At 44.7% G+C, this 16,481-nt stretch overlaps 1 protein-coding gene across 2 annotated transcripts; it reads right to left on the reverse strand.

The window, feature by feature from the left end:
- Positions 1 to 820: 820 nt before the first annotated feature.
- Positions 821 to 14,730, reverse strand: ENSA (endosulfine alpha). 2 transcript variants are annotated; one of them, XM_055403294.2, is made up of 4 exons: positions 14,523 to 14,726; positions 12,644 to 12,769; positions 11,186 to 11,352; positions 821 to 8,498 (listed from the first exon to the last, which is right to left on the reverse strand). In XM_055403294.2, exons 1-4 carry the CDS (start codon positions 14,577 to 14,579, stop codon positions 8,483 to 8,485), a joined length of 366 nt encoding a protein of 121 aa, XP_055259269.1. In that variant the 5' UTR covers positions 14,580 to 14,726; the 3' UTR covers positions 821 to 8,482. The 2 variants fall into 2 exon arrangements, with proteins under 2 accessions (XP_055259269.1, XP_088691861.1); XM_088835735.1 differs by lacking the exon at positions 821 to 8,498 and having other exon boundaries at positions 11,182 to 11,352; positions 14,523 to 14,730.
- Positions 14,731 to 16,481: the final 1,751 nt, after the last annotated feature.

A 16,481-nucleotide genomic window follows, 5' to 3' on the forward strand; every position in this document is an offset into this window, starting at 1 on the left:
TTCATCCTCCTCCCTTTCATCCTCTCTTCAACACTATGGCCACTCTTCTTAAGTCCCCTAACGCTCACCTTCCTAACTCTCAAGTAGTAACTTCACATCCTATTCCACAAAGAACAAGCAAGCCGTCCGACAAGGACTCCTATAAATTACCGACCCCTATTCCATCACTTCATGGGAAATAGATGGGGAAACAGTGGAAACAGTGTCAGACTTTATTTTTTTGGGCTCCAAAATCACTGTAGATGCTGGTTGCAGCCAGGAAATTAAGACGCTTACTCCTTGGAAGGAAAGTTATGACCAACCTAGATAGCATATTAAAAAGCAGAGACATTACTTTGCCAACCAAGGTCCATCTAGTCAAGGCTATGGTTTTTCCTGTGGTCATGTATGGATGTGAGAGTTGGACTGTGAAGAAAGCTGATCGCTGAAGAATTGATGCTCTTGAACTGTGGTGCTGGAAAAGACTCTTGAGAGTCCCTTGGACTGCAAGGAGATCCAATTCTAAAGGAGATCAATCCTGGGTGTTCATTGGAAGGACTGATGCTAAAGCTGAAACTCCAATACTTTGGCCACTTCATGCGAAGAGTTGACTCACTGGAAAAGACTCTGATGCTGGGAGGGATTGCGGGCAGGAGGAGAAGGGGATGACAGAGAATGAGATGATGGCTGGATGGCATCACCGACTCGATGGACATGAGTTTGAGTGAACTCCAGGAGTTGGTGATGGACAGGGAGGCCTGGCGTGCTGTGATTCATGGGGTCGCAAAGAGTCGGACACGACTAAGCGACTGAACTGAACTGATTCACAAACAGCTATGAGTTTACCCATTGTTACATCTTCATCTTTAATTATTTTTTACTGCTTTACAATGTTGTGTTAGTTTCTGCTGTACAGCAAAGTGAATCAGCTATGTGTGCTCAGAATCACCTATACATACATACATACATATATCTCCCCTCTTTTCTGGATTTCCTTCCCATTTAGGTCACCACAGAGCACTGAGTGGAGTTCCCTGGGCTATACAGTAGGTTCTCATTAGTTATTTTATACACAGTGGTATATATGTGTCAATCCTGGTCTCCCAGTTCTTCTCACTACCCCTTCCTGCTGTGGGATCCACAAATTTGTTCTCTACGTCTGTGCCTCTATTTCTACTTTGCAAAGTTCTGTATCTTCACCTTGAGTCTCAAGCAGGATGAAGCATCTGTTCTTCTGCTTTAGACCAATTTCTTACTCAGCTGGCTTGCTAACTAGATTAACCTCAGTACCTCAGCTTGCACAGAGGCTGGCACATATATTCTCAATAAATGTTTGCTGAACTATTGTTTAATTAACCACATCCACCTGAGTTGTTTCCACACCCCACCCTTTTTGGAGCCCTGCTTTTTGGTTATCATCATTCTCTATGATGCCTCTACTTTTACTTGTTCCTTTTACTTGGTAAATACACATGCCTATCATTCCCATCCTAAAACAACAACAGACAACAAAACCTTCACACACCACTCAGGTTTACAAGCAAGATTCTACCTCTACCAATACACTGAAACTGGTCCCAAAAGATTACTAACTGGTAAATCAAACTGACACCCTTTCGTCCATCAAAAAAAAAAAAAATTCTGTGATTTTATTCCTGTTTTTAGATTTAAAAGTACCTCTAATCATTAAATAGATGCTCATTGTTAAAATCTTGAAATGTACAGAAAGTAGAAACATATATAGACTCCTTACACCATAATCCTGATAGTTATTCACAATTTTGGCACGCTGCTTTCCTGAAATGTGGGGGTGCCCTGGTGGCTCAGATGGTAAAGAATCTGCCTGAAATGCAGGAGACACGGGTTCAATCCCTGGGTTGGGAAGATCCCCTGAGGGGAATGGCAACCCACTCCAGTATTCTTGCCAAGAAAACCCCATAGACAAAGGAGGCTGGCAGGCTACAGACTACTGGGTTGCAAAGAGTTGAATCCAACTGAGCGACTAACACTTTATTACACAGTGAGATTTACAGCTGAAACTCCAATACTTTGGCCACCTCATGTGATGAGTTGACTCACTGGAAAAGACTCTGATGCTGGGAGGGATTGGGGGCGGGAGGAGACGGGGACGACAGAGAATGAGATGGCTGGATGGCATCACCGACTCGATGGACATGAGTTGGAGTGAACTCCGGGAGTTGGTGATGGACAGGGAGGCCTGGCGTGCTGTGATTCATGGGGTCGCAAAGAGTCGGACACGACTGAGCGACTGAACTGAACTGAACTGTAACAGTACTTTACACTACTGACTGATTCAGTTTCTCCATTAACTCTGTTCTTGGGCACCACATCATCCTGACTCTATTCTGGTGAGCCTGTTTCTCTGTTTCCTTCAGGTGTCAGCCTTCATTGGGTCAGTCTGTCAGTTCTTGGGCACCACATCATCCTGACTCTATTCTGGAGAGCCTGTTTCTCTGTTTCCTTCAGGTGTCAGCCTTCATTGGGTCAGTCTGTCAGTCTTTCTGCTCTCTGTACTTCCATGTCCATGGCTTTACTAGTGTATCCTGAGGTCTACAGAATTTGTTATCTCCTATTCTGAAATTTTCTCCAACCTCTAGATGCATAAATCCAGTAACTTAACATAAATCCAGTAACCTACTCTTGGATGTCCTAGGCACCTCCCATCAACTCTTCTGCAAAGTGAATTCATTGTCTCCCATGCCAAACTTGCTCTTCCAGCTGTATTCTCTTTCTGGATTACGGCATCATAGTCTGCCCAGTAACTCAGGCCAGAACCCTCAGAAGTTTTTAATAGTGTCCTGTCTGAGTCCCACTCCTCGCATCACATTCTGTTGGTTGTCCTTCTCCTGTGTCTCTTGCGGCTGTTCAGTCCTCTTCACTCCCACCATCATCGCTTTATTTCCTCATTGCATCTCACCGATAGCACTGTACAGGCTATTATTGCGCCTCAACTAACCCATGGTTAACCATTTATAAGCATAGAATTCTTCACTTAGATGTTTGTTAAACTTATATCTCAAGTTGAACTCATCATCTTCCTTTTCACAGTAGCCATTCCCTTTCCCAATTTTCCCATCCCATGAGTAGTATCTTTAATACACCCTTTTACCATCTCCAGTCTCCTCCTGACACTACCATCAGAAAGATTCTTTTAAGGGGCCAATCTGATCATGTCATTTCCTTGCTCAAAATCTTTATTCAGCAGCTTCACACTGACTCCAGGATGAAGCCTAATGGGCCCTTTGTGACCTAACGGTTAGTTACCTCCACCCAGGTCCAGCCTCATTCCCTGCATACTATGCTACAGTTACTCAATTAAATTTCCAGAATGTAATACTTCTGCATCTTTTCAGACTATTCCTTCCACCTGGAAGGTCCCCTTTCCCAATCTAACCCCTTTCCCTAAGTCCGACTACTCCATCATATTTCAGCTCAGAAGCTACTGTGTAAGGATTTTCCTGGCTGTTCTCACATTTACTCAAATTAGGTGCCCAGACTTTGTACTTCTAGAGCATTTTATGCTCTTCCCTATCTTAACTCCGAATCCTTGTACTCTAATGACTGTCAGTCTGCCTATCTTCAGTATATCCCTCAATAGTCTGTAAGCTCCCGGGGCAGGAATCATATCTTAGGCACTGCTGCAATCCCTGAAGGGCTTCACATGCTCTATCTTGTTTAATCATCACAGCAATCCTGTACAGTGGGTACTGCATCATTCCTATTTTATAAAATAAGTAAACTAAAGCAAAGAGAGTTTAAGAAACTTGTCTCAAGCCATTCAAATATATCAAAATCAGGATTTAAAACCAGGAAACTTGATGCTAGAACCTGTCCATCACTAAATCTATCACTTCTAAGTCTCATTGGAAAGACTGGTGCTGAAGCTGAAGCTCTAATACTTTGGCCACCTGATGCAAGGAGCCAGCTCATTGGAAAAGATCCTGATGGTGGGAAAGATTAAGGGCAGGAGGAGAAGGGGATGACAGAGGACGAGAAGGTTGGATGGCATCGTTGGCTCAATGGACGTGAGTTTGAGTAAGCTCTGGGAGATAGTGGACAGGGAAGCCTGGCTGCTGCAGTCCATGGGGTCACAAAGAGTTGGACACGACTGAGTGACTAAACAACTAAATTTCATCTCCACACGACTTGGCTGTGACCTATTTAAAACACAGAACCAACTAGACTTCTTCTTTGCAGTCACCTCCATGGTTCCTCTGCCGCCTGCGAATCATATGCTGTCTGCCTCTCTGGCCCGGTCTCCGGCACGCCCAGGACTGCTTGACGCTGCGCTGCAGGCAGCAGACTCCACAGTGCCTCATCCTTCTCAGTGGTCCTGCTACCAAAGTGCCCTTTCGCATCTTTCTGGAAAAATCTTGTTTCTACTTCAGAATCTTCTCCGTGAAACCTTTCCTGATTACTTTCTTTTGGGGTGTGCCGTGTGGCTTGTGAGATCTTCCTAACCAGGGATGGAACCAGGACAGGTAGAAGCATTTCCTGATCACTGTTTCGCCATCCCATTGCAGGCACTGGAATTCTGCCTCCACTCTCAGAAGCTGTGTGATTTGGCCAAGTTACTGATTTAGTTTTCTCACTTGTATAATGGCAATACTATTTACTTCGTAGAACTGTTGTGAGAATTAAATGAGATGATGTAAATTAAGGATTTAGCAATGGGCTAGATGTAACTACTCGGAGAAGGCAATGGCACCTCACTCCAGTACTCTTGCCTGGAAAATCCCACGGGCGGAGAAGCCTGGTAGGCTGCAGTCCATGGGGTCACTAAGTCAGACACGACTGAGCGACTTCACTTTCACTTTCATGCATTGGAGAAGGAAATGGCAACCCACTCCAGTGTTCTTGCCTGGAGAATCCCAGGGACAGGGGAGCCTGGTGGGCTGCCGTCTATGGGGTCGCACAGAGTTGGACACGACTGAGGCTACTTAGCAGCAGCAGCAGCCGATGTAACTACTATTAAATACTTATCCCTATTCTTCTATGTAGCTAACTTCTACTGCTGCAAGTTTAACACTGCAGCATGATTTCCTCATGTGTAGTTTCCCCACCAGAGTGGAATCTCCTTGAAAGTTATTTAGTCTCTAAGTGGTGTCTGACTCTTTTGTGACCCCATGGACAGTGGCCTGCCAGGGTCTTCTGTCTGTAGGATTTCCCAGGCAAGAATACTGGAGTGGGTTGCCATTTCCTTCTCCAAGGTGTGAAAGTGAAAAGTGAAAGTGAAGTCACTCAGTCGTGTCCGACCCCTAGCGACCCCATGGACTGCAGCCCACCAGGCTCCTCCATCCATGGGATTTTCCAGGCAAGAGTACTGGAGTGGCCCATCTTTTAAGGCCCAGTTCAATTTCCATTTCTTCCACTAATATTTACCTAATGATTCCAGCCCTTTGAATTTTCCCTTCTCAGAATTCCTTCCTCAGTGAGGCTTCAAGTTCTTCCAGGGCAGACACCATCTCCTACACTGCTTATTTGCCCAATAACTGCTAGTATTTCCAATTGCAAAGAGTCAAAAACTGCTAGTATTTCCCCAAAGTCAGAGTTCAACAATTACTTGTGAATTAAAATATCACTGCCCAAGCATGGAGGGCCTTATCTTTTTAAGTAAGTCACCCATCTCTAAGGAAATTCAGCCAACAGCTCATCTCCTGACCCTCCTCTTAGTTCACAGGAATTCTGCTTCGGAACTACAGTAATCTGGACACCTTCCTGGTGTCCCAGTGGTTAAGACTGCGTGCTTCCACCACAGGGGGCATGGGCTTGACCCTCGGTCAGGGAGTTAAGATCCCGTATGCTTTGTGAGATCTTATTACATTAATTTGCTTTTATTTGCATGCCACTGTCACACCTTAGCTTCCAAGGGAAGAGATCTCTCCTTTCCTTGTCTACCTCCCTCAAGGTCCAGTAGAGGGCACTATACACATGAGGGCTGCTATTGTGGGTGTGGCTGGCAGACACAGTAGGTATCTTCAGTGGCAATTCTCCCAGCTATTTTTCTTTTGCCTGTGTTTTCCATGCTCAGGCCACATCAGCTTAAAATAAATGTGAATGGACAATAATAATGGTGACTTCATCCCTGCCACCCTGCATATCAGATGGCTCAACTGAGAGACTTGTCAACACAGTTATCACTCAACCATGCTGGAGGAGTGGCAGAACCCTTGAATTCACTCTTTGGAATAAAGATAAAACACTAAGCTAAAACAATGGGCAAGAACAGCTTTTTGAAGCACTGGAGAATCGGGCTTCCTGACTGCCTAGCCCTGTCGTATGGGAGTAAAGGAAAAGGAAAGGCAGGTTTTAAACTGGAACAGAAACAGCAATGACCATTTCTGGGCACCATAGGATTCCTAAGGCTACAGCTTAAACCTAAGGACCAGGAAAGCCAAGAGTAATGGAAAAAGCATGTAAAAGCCTAGAAGTTAAGAGATGTTAACCGAAGGTCTTCAGTAAACTACCACTGCCACCTTATAAATAACTTATTTCTATGTCAACATCCCTTCTCTTTATATTAAATGGAACTTAACTACATGCTTCCACATTTGGAGCCTTGTTGACCTTATTGCCCAGTTGTTGCCACTTGGTAAACATAAAAGTAGGGACAATGTGCCCAAAAAGAAGTCATGGGACTGGTTTAAGGGGAATAAGGCTCAGAAACCCCATCATAATAAACACTCATACATCTCCTAGCTTTAAGATGTAAGTTTATACTACTGAAGTATAAGAACTTTTTCATGTACTTTCTTCCAGTTAGATAAGAAACCCCATTTAAGGTGGGGCATGCCTTTCTTTAATGTATCTCCAAACCACCTAGCTCAGTGTCTAGCATGCTGTTCAGAAAGGCTGATGGTTAGGAGGCAGTCCCCTGACTACATTAGGAGAGAGCAAGTCAGCTTCCTGAGAAGCTGCAAACTTATTTGGAAAGTTTCTGATTAAGAAGAATGAATCACACACTGGGAACATTCCTTCTCTAGTTTAGAAGTACTCCACCCTCTCAATGTGATAGAAATTTCTCTAGAATATCTATTGTCTCCAGGATTCTGTCTTCCTTGATGCATGCTCATTTGAGAAGATAACTATGGTAAAATCTCATCATAAAATCTCCTTTATGCCTAAAATCTCCTTGGAAAAATGGGCAAGTTTCCATCTTCACACATAGCAGATTGGTGTGAGTGTGACAGAAGAAAAGTGTGAGTCTGTTTCTCCTCTGGCAACACTTCTTTTGTATATTACACTCACAGGTAGTTTTAAACCCCTCTCAGTGGCAGGATTCCAGCGATGGTTAGCGCATCATGAAGAAAGTGACTCTGCCTCCTGCTGGCCACTAGCAGAAAGGCTGATCACTAGTGGTTACAATTCTCCTTCAGAGACACTGGAACTCAAGAAGGAAAGGAAGACTGAAAGGGAAAACAGAGTGGCTTCCTTTCATGCTTAGCCTGGAGTAATCTTCAGGTGTCAATAAACCCTTCAGATCAAACAAAGCAAACCCCTCATTTTGTGAGTCAGAACCTGAGGAAGATTCATCTTTGCATTAGCTATAGAAGTCCTGGTCTATATGCCAATGTCCCTGCACCCTCTCCCTAAATGATGGAAACGGGGAACCCAGACACATCCCATCTGAAGGGCCCCTGGTTCCTTAGAGGCTCAGAACCCCACACCAGCTTCTCCTGAATGGTGTCTTCATTCTTATTTTCTTCCCTTTTGCCAAACCCCAATAAAACACACCAACTGCTGCAGAGAATTTCTGGGTTGGTTGGTTTTTTTTTTCCGTGGATCTTCTTGTTTTTTATTTCAAATACTGAAAAAGTCCCCTGGGCTCTGCGGTGCTCCCCACACTCATCCCCTTTCTCCCACACTCACTGCCCTTCTTCCCACAGCAAATCTACTTCAAGGACAGCACTTTTTTCCCCACCCAATTAACATTCAGTTCTTAGCTTGTTCTGCAGAACCAGACATCTGCATCTTTCATATTTAGATGGTTTCTTTTATCTGACATCAGGTCCCCAGTCATATCCAAGCTAGCAAGGCACTCTTCAACACAGCTCAATTAGAATCGCTCACCTTCAGTCCACTTCACTCCCCCACCCCACCCAACCCCACCCCAGCCACAAGGCCAAGGAGGAGGATAGTTAGGAATGTTTTTGCTATCAACTCTAAATCCTAATTCATAACCCCTCACATCTCCCAGTCCACCCTCTCAACCCCCCACCCCACCCCACCCCACCCCCAGGATTTTACTGAGATGTCTCCCAACAATTACTTGGAAAAAAAAGGAAAAACAAAAAAGAGTCAAGGTCTTGGTGCTCGGCCCAAGGGGCTCCATGCGCTGGGACACCGACGGGCAGGGGCTTCTGCCTCTCCAGCCCGCACCCGAGCCACCTCCTGACCCCTGGCTGCAAAAGCAGGGAGGGGCAGGAGCCAGCACAGGACCCAGGGGGCAGCGTCTCAGGATCTGGCGGAGCCCCGGGCAGCATCATTCGACTTGGCCACTGCGGACGAACACAGAAGAAGAGAAAGAAAACACTGTCAAGTAGTAAGGGAAGAACCCTAAGTCCCACCCCAGTCTCTACCCCATCATTCTTCCACACTTATCAATCACTGCGGATCATGGCACATCTCTTAATCCTACCCAGAAAGTTGTCTTTTTTTTTTTTAAAGAAGAAGAAAATTTCAGTCTTCGCCTAGTTACAAAACTGTTCTCTGTCTTTTTGGAGACACCCAACAAAACAAATAAAAAAATTCTTTAGACAAGATCAAAATAACGAGGTTTTCAGAGCAGGCTCAGTTTCAGGGGCATGGCCAGAGCCACTTGCCGCAGTGGAGATGGACGGATTGCGGTTGGGGGTGGGGGGAACAGAGTGATGATGTGGCAGCTGCATGGAGGCCAGGGCCAGACAACACACATGTTGTTTTGAATGGACTTAATATTCTAGGTTTAATCAAAGCAAATTGAATTTCAAAATGACCCTTTTTTTGCCATGGGAGTTATGCACTTCACGCTGTGGAAGCAGGTGGCATCTACAAAAAGTAGCTTGTTTCTTTGTTTCCTTAGCTTTGAAGATGACCGGGTGGAAAGAGAGACCAACAGTATTTCTGATTTCCCTATTTCTTCCTAAAACTGAGACTCACTGTGAATTCAGTCTTGAGGATTCACACTGACTGATAGAGCAGCTCAGACAGAAAAGAGTACAAAATTCGAGAAGATCGGAGATGAAGAAAACGTACAAAATTATATATATATTTATATATATAATAACATGACATATCTATGTACAACATGTCTGGGACAGTTGAGGAAACTATACAAGGTTATTCGGCATTTTCCCCTTCCCACATGGACTTTAGACTAAGGAAGACAGCATGAGGAAATGAAGCAAGAAACACAAAAATTATATACAATTACAAGTGACAGTCAAGGAGTTGCCCTAGGGGCCAGGGAACCATGGCATCCTGCTCTCTCCATTCCTTCCTCACCAACTTTTTCCTATCCAAGCTGAATGACGGCCTGAAAAGTGAATGGATGGTCAACAAAGACGGGTAGACACACCCCAATGCCCCATGCGTGCATCAGCAGGTTCATTAGTTGTTCTCATTGGGCCCGATGTGTGGCATATCAGAACTGGTGGGCTGAGAGGTCAAGACAGGACTGAAGACCGACTCTTCCTCTCTTGAACTGCTAGCTCTCACTTGGCCCTCTCAGTCTCAGAAGACTGCATTCAGTGTGGTTCAGGCCAAGCTAGTGATAATCAGATGGACGATGCTGGCCACCCGCAGCCCCTCCTTCCTCCACCTGGTTCATGATCAGCATTGCTACCTCTCAGAGCACAGGAGCTGAGCTCCAGGAAGGCAGAGATTCCTCAGTGCTCCTTCTGTTTCTCCCTAACCGCCTTCCCCAGCTTTCTCCAAGGTGAATCATCTCCTGAGAACCTGCTGCCCCAGCCCCACAGCAGCACTAAGCCCCAGAGCGACCGTTCTTCCCTTTTCTTCCTATCTCCCTAACAATACACCTGGCAGCTGAGAACATCTGAAATGTGGGACTCCACACGTGCATGACTGAGCATGTTTCTTCAGGCCCACAGCCTGGCTCCCAGAGCAGCCTTTTAGCAGCCAAGGCCCAGACTGTAGGAAACAAGTGAGAGCAGAGGCAAGAACCTTCATGGCCAGCGTCTTAGAATTGTTTTTTCTTGATCCTCAAGACCATGACACTTATGAGATCCTCTTGCCTGAATTTATAATCCCTAAATCTCAACTTCGCTCCTCATGTGCTCTTCAATGAGCTCTCCTCTGCAGCCTCATCTATGGTCCTTCCTCATTTTGGTTTTCCAATGAATAGCACAGAGTTCTTCAGGATGTTAGACTCAGAATCAATCTGATCTCATTTGGATCTATATTACAGATGAGGAAGCAGAAATCCAGAGAGGTGAAGTGACTCGACCAAGGCTACAGGTCAGCTCTGCCTAGAATTGAATGGAAACAGAACCCAGATATCCTGACTGCTAACCCAGGGTTCTTTCCACTATCCCATGATACTTCCAAAAAGCAACATGCTGGAAGAGAGAGAGAAGGTGCCCAATTTACATGAATAATATCCTCCAGGGCAAATTGTAAAAGACACTGAATAAAGAAGGTTAGGTGGGCATTATAGTTTCAGGCAAGCACAACAGTTTTTCTTTTTGAGGATTTGCTAAACCTGCCATAATGAAAACATGAAAGCAACAGCAGCCCAAAGGACAAAACACTTAAAGCACAGAAAACAGATCCCATTCAATCTATCTTTCCCAACCATATCAGGTTAGCCTTGGGATGTTAAACCTGTCATATTATTCCCAAGGCTTAGCCTCACCTATTTTGGGACACATTCTCTTCCGAAAGGAGAAATGACATCTCCCCAGTTTCTCATACAAATGAAAAAGAAAGTCTGCAGCATTATCCAATCCTAGGCTCCAATTTCTGAGCCCCTACTTGGGCCACATGAGGGTATGGCAATCTCAGTTTAACCAAAGCAGTGAACTCAGAGCCTCTCTTTAGCCCCATGTTACATTCTCAGCAGCCCCCAGAAGCAGCATAGTCATTTCTGGTGAGCAGGCTGAGAAGAGACAACTAGGTGCCTATGTCCCTGCCTATGATATAGAAAAGTCCAGTGGGTGAGAAGGGGAGCAGAGGGGGCCCAGGTTACCCCGCAAGCTTGCTGGTGACGAGCGAGGACTTTCTCTGGGGCAGATCCTGTGGGGTGGGGATGTGGTCACCGGTCACCAGGTTCTTGTCTGGTCCTGCACTGGGCAGCTGCTTATTCTTCATCTTGGCTTTGGCCATGTTGTAGTCTCCTGAGTCAAAGTACTTTTGCTAAGAGACAAGAGGGAGGTTTAGGTGAGTGAGGAGCTCTGGTCTTCCTCAAAAGCAAGGAGACTCAGGTCCACTATAAACCCTATAAACCTGCATCCACACTCAGATCTTTCAAGTCTTTTTTGATTAGCCTCATGTATACACAGCTTAGTATTAACTATATTTAATTATGCTTTCTCCCCAGTGTCTTCTGACTTTTTCACATTTGTAAGCAGTTTCCCAGCTAGGGTGTATATTTTTGGAGTTAAGAGATAGCTCCCATAAGCCTTTTGTGGCCCCATGAGTCCACAATGCTTCAACCATATTGCTGACTTTAATCCCAAAGGTTTATAAAGGAACTATTAACCTCCAATGGGCTTGGTGCTGGGGAAACAGAAATGAATAAGATATATAAAGGGTCAACCTGGGGCTATCAGTAGGAGATCAACCTCAAGCTAACAACCTCAAATTGAGAAATTATTCTCTCAGACTATGAATAGAAACTGGGCTTGTTCCTGAGGATAATGTACTTTCCTCTGACTCCAACCACTCCCACACATGTTCCATGGCTGTGACAGCCTGCCTACGCCTGTCTTGCTTACAGCAAGGTAAATTGCAAATCAGCATCACATCATCATCTGTGACTAAGACTCAGTAACTGGGATTCTCCACAGGGATCTGTTTCCCTCTCCATTTCATCTGCATAGAGAACTACAATCCAGGTTAATGACTAACAACCCCTCAGGCGGCTTTAGGTACCTCTGAGAACTGAGGAACCCGAAGAGGAGCTAGAATGCTATGAAGGGAGAAGGACCACTCTGGACTGGAAAAGTAAGTCTCTTCAGGGAGCGTAGTTAATAGCTGGTGCTAACTCCAAGGGTCTGAAGAAATCATTTCAAGTTGAGGAAATCTGTAGGACAGATGGTCTTTCTTCTGAAATGATGTACCTCAAAATTTAGCTCTAATCCTACATCTGCAGTCCTAAAACTCCCACCATCCAAACAGGCAAACGTCTGGAGGCTGTCAGCATTCCAGACTCTGACATCCTTCCCTCACTCTCCCAAGGCCATTCCTAAATGCCCCTCCATTAAGCTTTAGTATCCTGAGGGAAATCAGAAAATAACTGATACCCTTTCAGGATTTACAGTATTTGCCTTGGGTTTTTTTTTTTTTTTTTAACAAGTTTCTAATTTTTCTTTACTACTGCCCAACAACAAATCTTTCTTATCAGTGTTCAGCAGAACTTCCACAGATCTCATCGCTAACACCCCTTTGGTTCCAAAATAAGAGGGTAAGAGATTGTGCTCCATACCCCTTTCTGGAGTCTCTTCATGAGGAAGTCGGAGCCTCCAGGTTTTTGTCCTAGGCTTGGATATTTGGCTTTTAGCTTTGCCTCCTCAGCTCTCTCAGGGAGAATACCTTCTTTCTCTTGGGTGTCCTGGAGGAAACAAATGGGGCCAGTAAAATTAAACACTGAGAATCAACTGCTTCTAATATCTGCTAACTTTTACACTATTACCTTTTCCTGGCGATCTACCCATTTGTAAACATGCTATTCACACTTTTAAATAAAGCCAGACCTTTGCTCAAATCACTAAAACTCAAGATGACTGTATTGTGAGAAAAAAAGATAATCTGTTTGTCACACTACACCCAGGGAACCATCCCAGTGACATGTGAGTACTAGGTTAAAGGTAATACCGAAGAACAATACTTTAATCAAAGACCAAGCAGTAGCTCACTTAGAACAGAAGCTAGGAAAGACAGAAAAGAGCTAGCAGGGATTCTGGTGATGCAAGATTATTAGGGAGATCTCTAGCTGTCTGTAAAACACAGTACAGGTCAAATGGGAAATCAAAAGGGATAACTCTGAGATGTTCCCTCCTAAGCTAGGCTTTTGATAAATCTCTCTATGGAGGCTAGCTCTGTGGCCTTCTCCAGAAAGCTCCACCTTAGCAATGGCCAGTGCTGGACAGCAATAATGGACAGCATTGTTTCCATAAACATAGCAGGAAGGCGACAAGTAAACAGAGATTAATCTCAGGAAAATTAAGATACAGTGGGTTCACTAGTATTTACCCACCAGCTCTGCCAAAAAATCAACACCTTCCCTAGTGATGGAGGTTTGGGAAACATGCCAAGAGCCCAATTAACTTGCAGGGTCTCTTACTGTTGTTGTTACTCTCTGCTTCTCTTTTTGTGGACCCTGCCGCCCTTTTCTCTAATGACTTTTTAAAAAAGGACATGAAGCCAATTTGTGGTTCTTTTTGGTGGAATTACATTCTCTTGCCTTGAAAACCTGGCCTAGATATAACCCAGGGATATTTCATGAACCCGAGTCCAGTATTAAATGTTATAAATAAAATACGAAACACCTAAAGAAGTTGGGCATGTTTTCATCACAGAATTGCGGGTGAAAAAGTCCCTACTACCTTAGAAGTCGGGGGGAAATATGGTGGCTTCTTTTTTTCACGACTCTCTAGGGGTCTTTCCTAGGTTTAACCTCCATTATTCTGTTTGAAACTCTGCTACTGCTGCTGCTGCTAAGTCACTTCAGTCGTGTCCGACTCTTTGTGACCCCATAGACGGAAGCCCACCAGGCTCCCCCATCCCTAGTCCTCCTCAATTTTGTAAGGTCCTCTTTGAAGATGGGCAACAGACCATCTCCAGCGATCAAAATAGGTCTCTTCGATAAAGTTGCCGTCGTAAATTAGCCATGATAATAATTACTCTTCTCCCTTCCCCCAGTGCTGATCCCTTTTTAAACGTCTGTATCTTGACCTGTATCTTTCTGAGGATATAGAATGCAGGACCCAGTCTAGCTATTGGTTCATTTTACCCCTACTAACCAATAACATATATCTCATCCCGAGACCACCAACCCCCTTTCATTCACCCACTCTTTCCAAACACCCGCCCCACGCTCAGGTTAGGCCAATTACAGCACAGCTTCAATACGTCTAGCGCTAGGTCTACTGACCAATCAGGAAGGGTACTACACTGATTGACAATCCAGCCAACTAACCAGAGTCAAAGCAGCAGGCCATGTTGAAACTCACCCTGCATGACGCAAGACGTGGCCAACCCCTGCAGAGCCCGAGACCATGGCGACCAATCCGCACTGGTGGGAGACCGCCTCCCGCCCCATCACAATCGCCCCCAACTCGCCCACCGCACCCCCTCCATTTCACCTGCTTCTCCTCGCCGGTCTCTTCCGTAGGGTTCTCCTCTTCTTGTTTCTGGGACATGGTGGGACCGGGACTGTGGAGTGTGGGGGACCCGGGAAATCAGCCGGAGAAGGGAAGGGGGAGGGGAAACGGGACAACCAGCGCCGCTTCTTCAGCTCCTGTCACTGGGATTGCTCAGTCAAAATGGCGGCCCTTGCCTGTGACGTTACGACCGCCCCTTCCTATGGGAGCCAATGGGAGCGGGATGGATAGGGCCATGACGTAACGATCTACCAATAGTTGCTGTCTAAATGTGGGTTCTATGGAGGCGACGGGCAAGCTGGAACGCCAATCTGGGAAGAGAGTGACTCACAAGGACCAATTGCAAGCACGTGGGGGAGGTTAAGGGGTGGTGCTGGTAGCTTTGGCATTTTTGCTCCTTTCGTGGGGGTCAGGCTTTCTGCCGCCCTACCTCGTCGCCCCTAGGGGACTTTTCTGAGCTTCGAATTGGAGAGCGAAAGTATGGAAACCTTTTATTTCCAGGTGAAGAGGATTAAGCTTCGCGCAGTGTTAGCAGAAAATTATCAATCTCCAGAAAAGTATATGGCGGTCAGAGTGGATTTTAAAGTGGTCCTCCTCACTCTGAATGGAGAGACTGAATGGTCTAGCAGAATATGGATGGCTTACGTTTCATCGTTTAACTATTAACGTACAGTTTTTTTATTTGTTCAGGGCCATCCCATGGAGACTGAGCTCCTTGAAACAGCACAGGTCTAGGTACATGGTAAACATTGCGTAAATACTCGCGAACATATTGAGTGTTTGAAGATGGTACTGTTTTAGTTTTACAAGGACTATATATGTAGTAAGGCAGTCTTTGCCATAGAGGGTTTTCACAGTATGCCAGGTGTACCCAAATCCTCAAGATTAAAAGACTCATCTTCCTAGAGTGTTAGTAAAAAAAAAAAAAGTCATTTTTATATTAAAACAGTCTAATACTAATAATACTGAAAAATTGATATTAAATTTTAATTTTCCAGGGAACCTATTGTGACAGATAGCCTTAGAATACACAGATTATTACACAAGGTAAAATCTGGTCAGCTTGAAATTAAAGTGTTAATAAAGTGGTAAAGGGGTTCAAAGGAAAGTTATATTCAGCAAATGGCAACCCACTCCAGTATTCTTGCCTGGAGAATCCCATGGACAGAGGATCCTGGCAGGTTACATACAATCCATGGGGTTGCAAGAGTTGGACAGGACTGAGCCACTAAGCACACCCGCCCTGCCACCCCACTCACAAGAAGACTTAATGATGGAGGTGTGTATTTGAAATCAGCTTTAATTTTGCCAGGTAAAGGTGATGGAAGGGTATTCTAGGTGATGGGGTCAGCATGAAAGCTAGAAAAATAGAACTGAGTCCAGAACATGGAGGACTTTGAGAGTCAGGATAAGTAACTAGTGGATTATTTAGTCATCTAGAAGAGACATTTAAGGGTTTTAGGCCAGAAAGTGGCAGATCAGAATTGTTCTTAAGGAAGTGGTAATGAATAAAAAATCTCTAGTGGTAATGAATAAAAATCATTTAGAATGCCAAACAGAAAGATACTAGAGGGGGACAATCTAGCTAGGAGTCCTCTGCAATACTCTGGTTGGGAAGTAATTAGGATTTAATATACAAACGAGGTAGTTTAGAAAACAGTGATTCTAATTGAGAAAGTCTGTGGCAATGGAATCTACTAGATTAGCAGCTAACTGAATATAGGGAATGAAGAGGCCATGTGCCTCAAGGTGACTATTTGTAGAAAGAAATTCAAGGAAAGGAATCAATTTGGAAATGAAATCGGAAGTAGACAGAAAATGAGGTGTTCAGTTTTGAAAACACTGACTTTTTCAAAGCCACTGAGCCATTTGGTGGAGATATCCAGGCAATGAAGTCTGAGGATAAGTGAACTCTGAGATCTCCATACCTGAAATTTTAGC

The sequence above is a fragment of the Moschus berezovskii genome, chromosome 4 (assembly GCF_049115385.1).
Source record: "Moschus berezovskii isolate FMDL1 chromosome 4, NW_MosBer_1.0, whole genome shotgun sequence".
Lineage (NCBI taxonomy): Eukaryota > Metazoa > Chordata > Mammalia > Artiodactyla > Moschidae > Moschus > Moschus berezovskii.

What these genes read in the sequence shown, in the direction of transcription:
- ENSA (XM_055403294.2), bottom strand. Translation starts at nt 14,579, where the DNA reads ATGTCCCAGAAACAAGAAGAGGAGAACCCTACGGAAGAGACCGGCGAG. An exon ending in AGACCGGCGAGGAGAAGCAG is followed by an intron (nt 12,770 to 14,522) that starts GTGAAATGGAGG and finishes TGTTTCCTCCAG; the next exon opens with GACACCCAAGAGAAAGAAGG. An exon ending in TGAAGAGACTCCAGAAAGGG is followed by an intron (nt 11,353 to 12,643) that starts GTATGGAGCACA and finishes CTTGTCTCTTAG; the next exon opens with CAAAAGTACTTTGACTCAGG.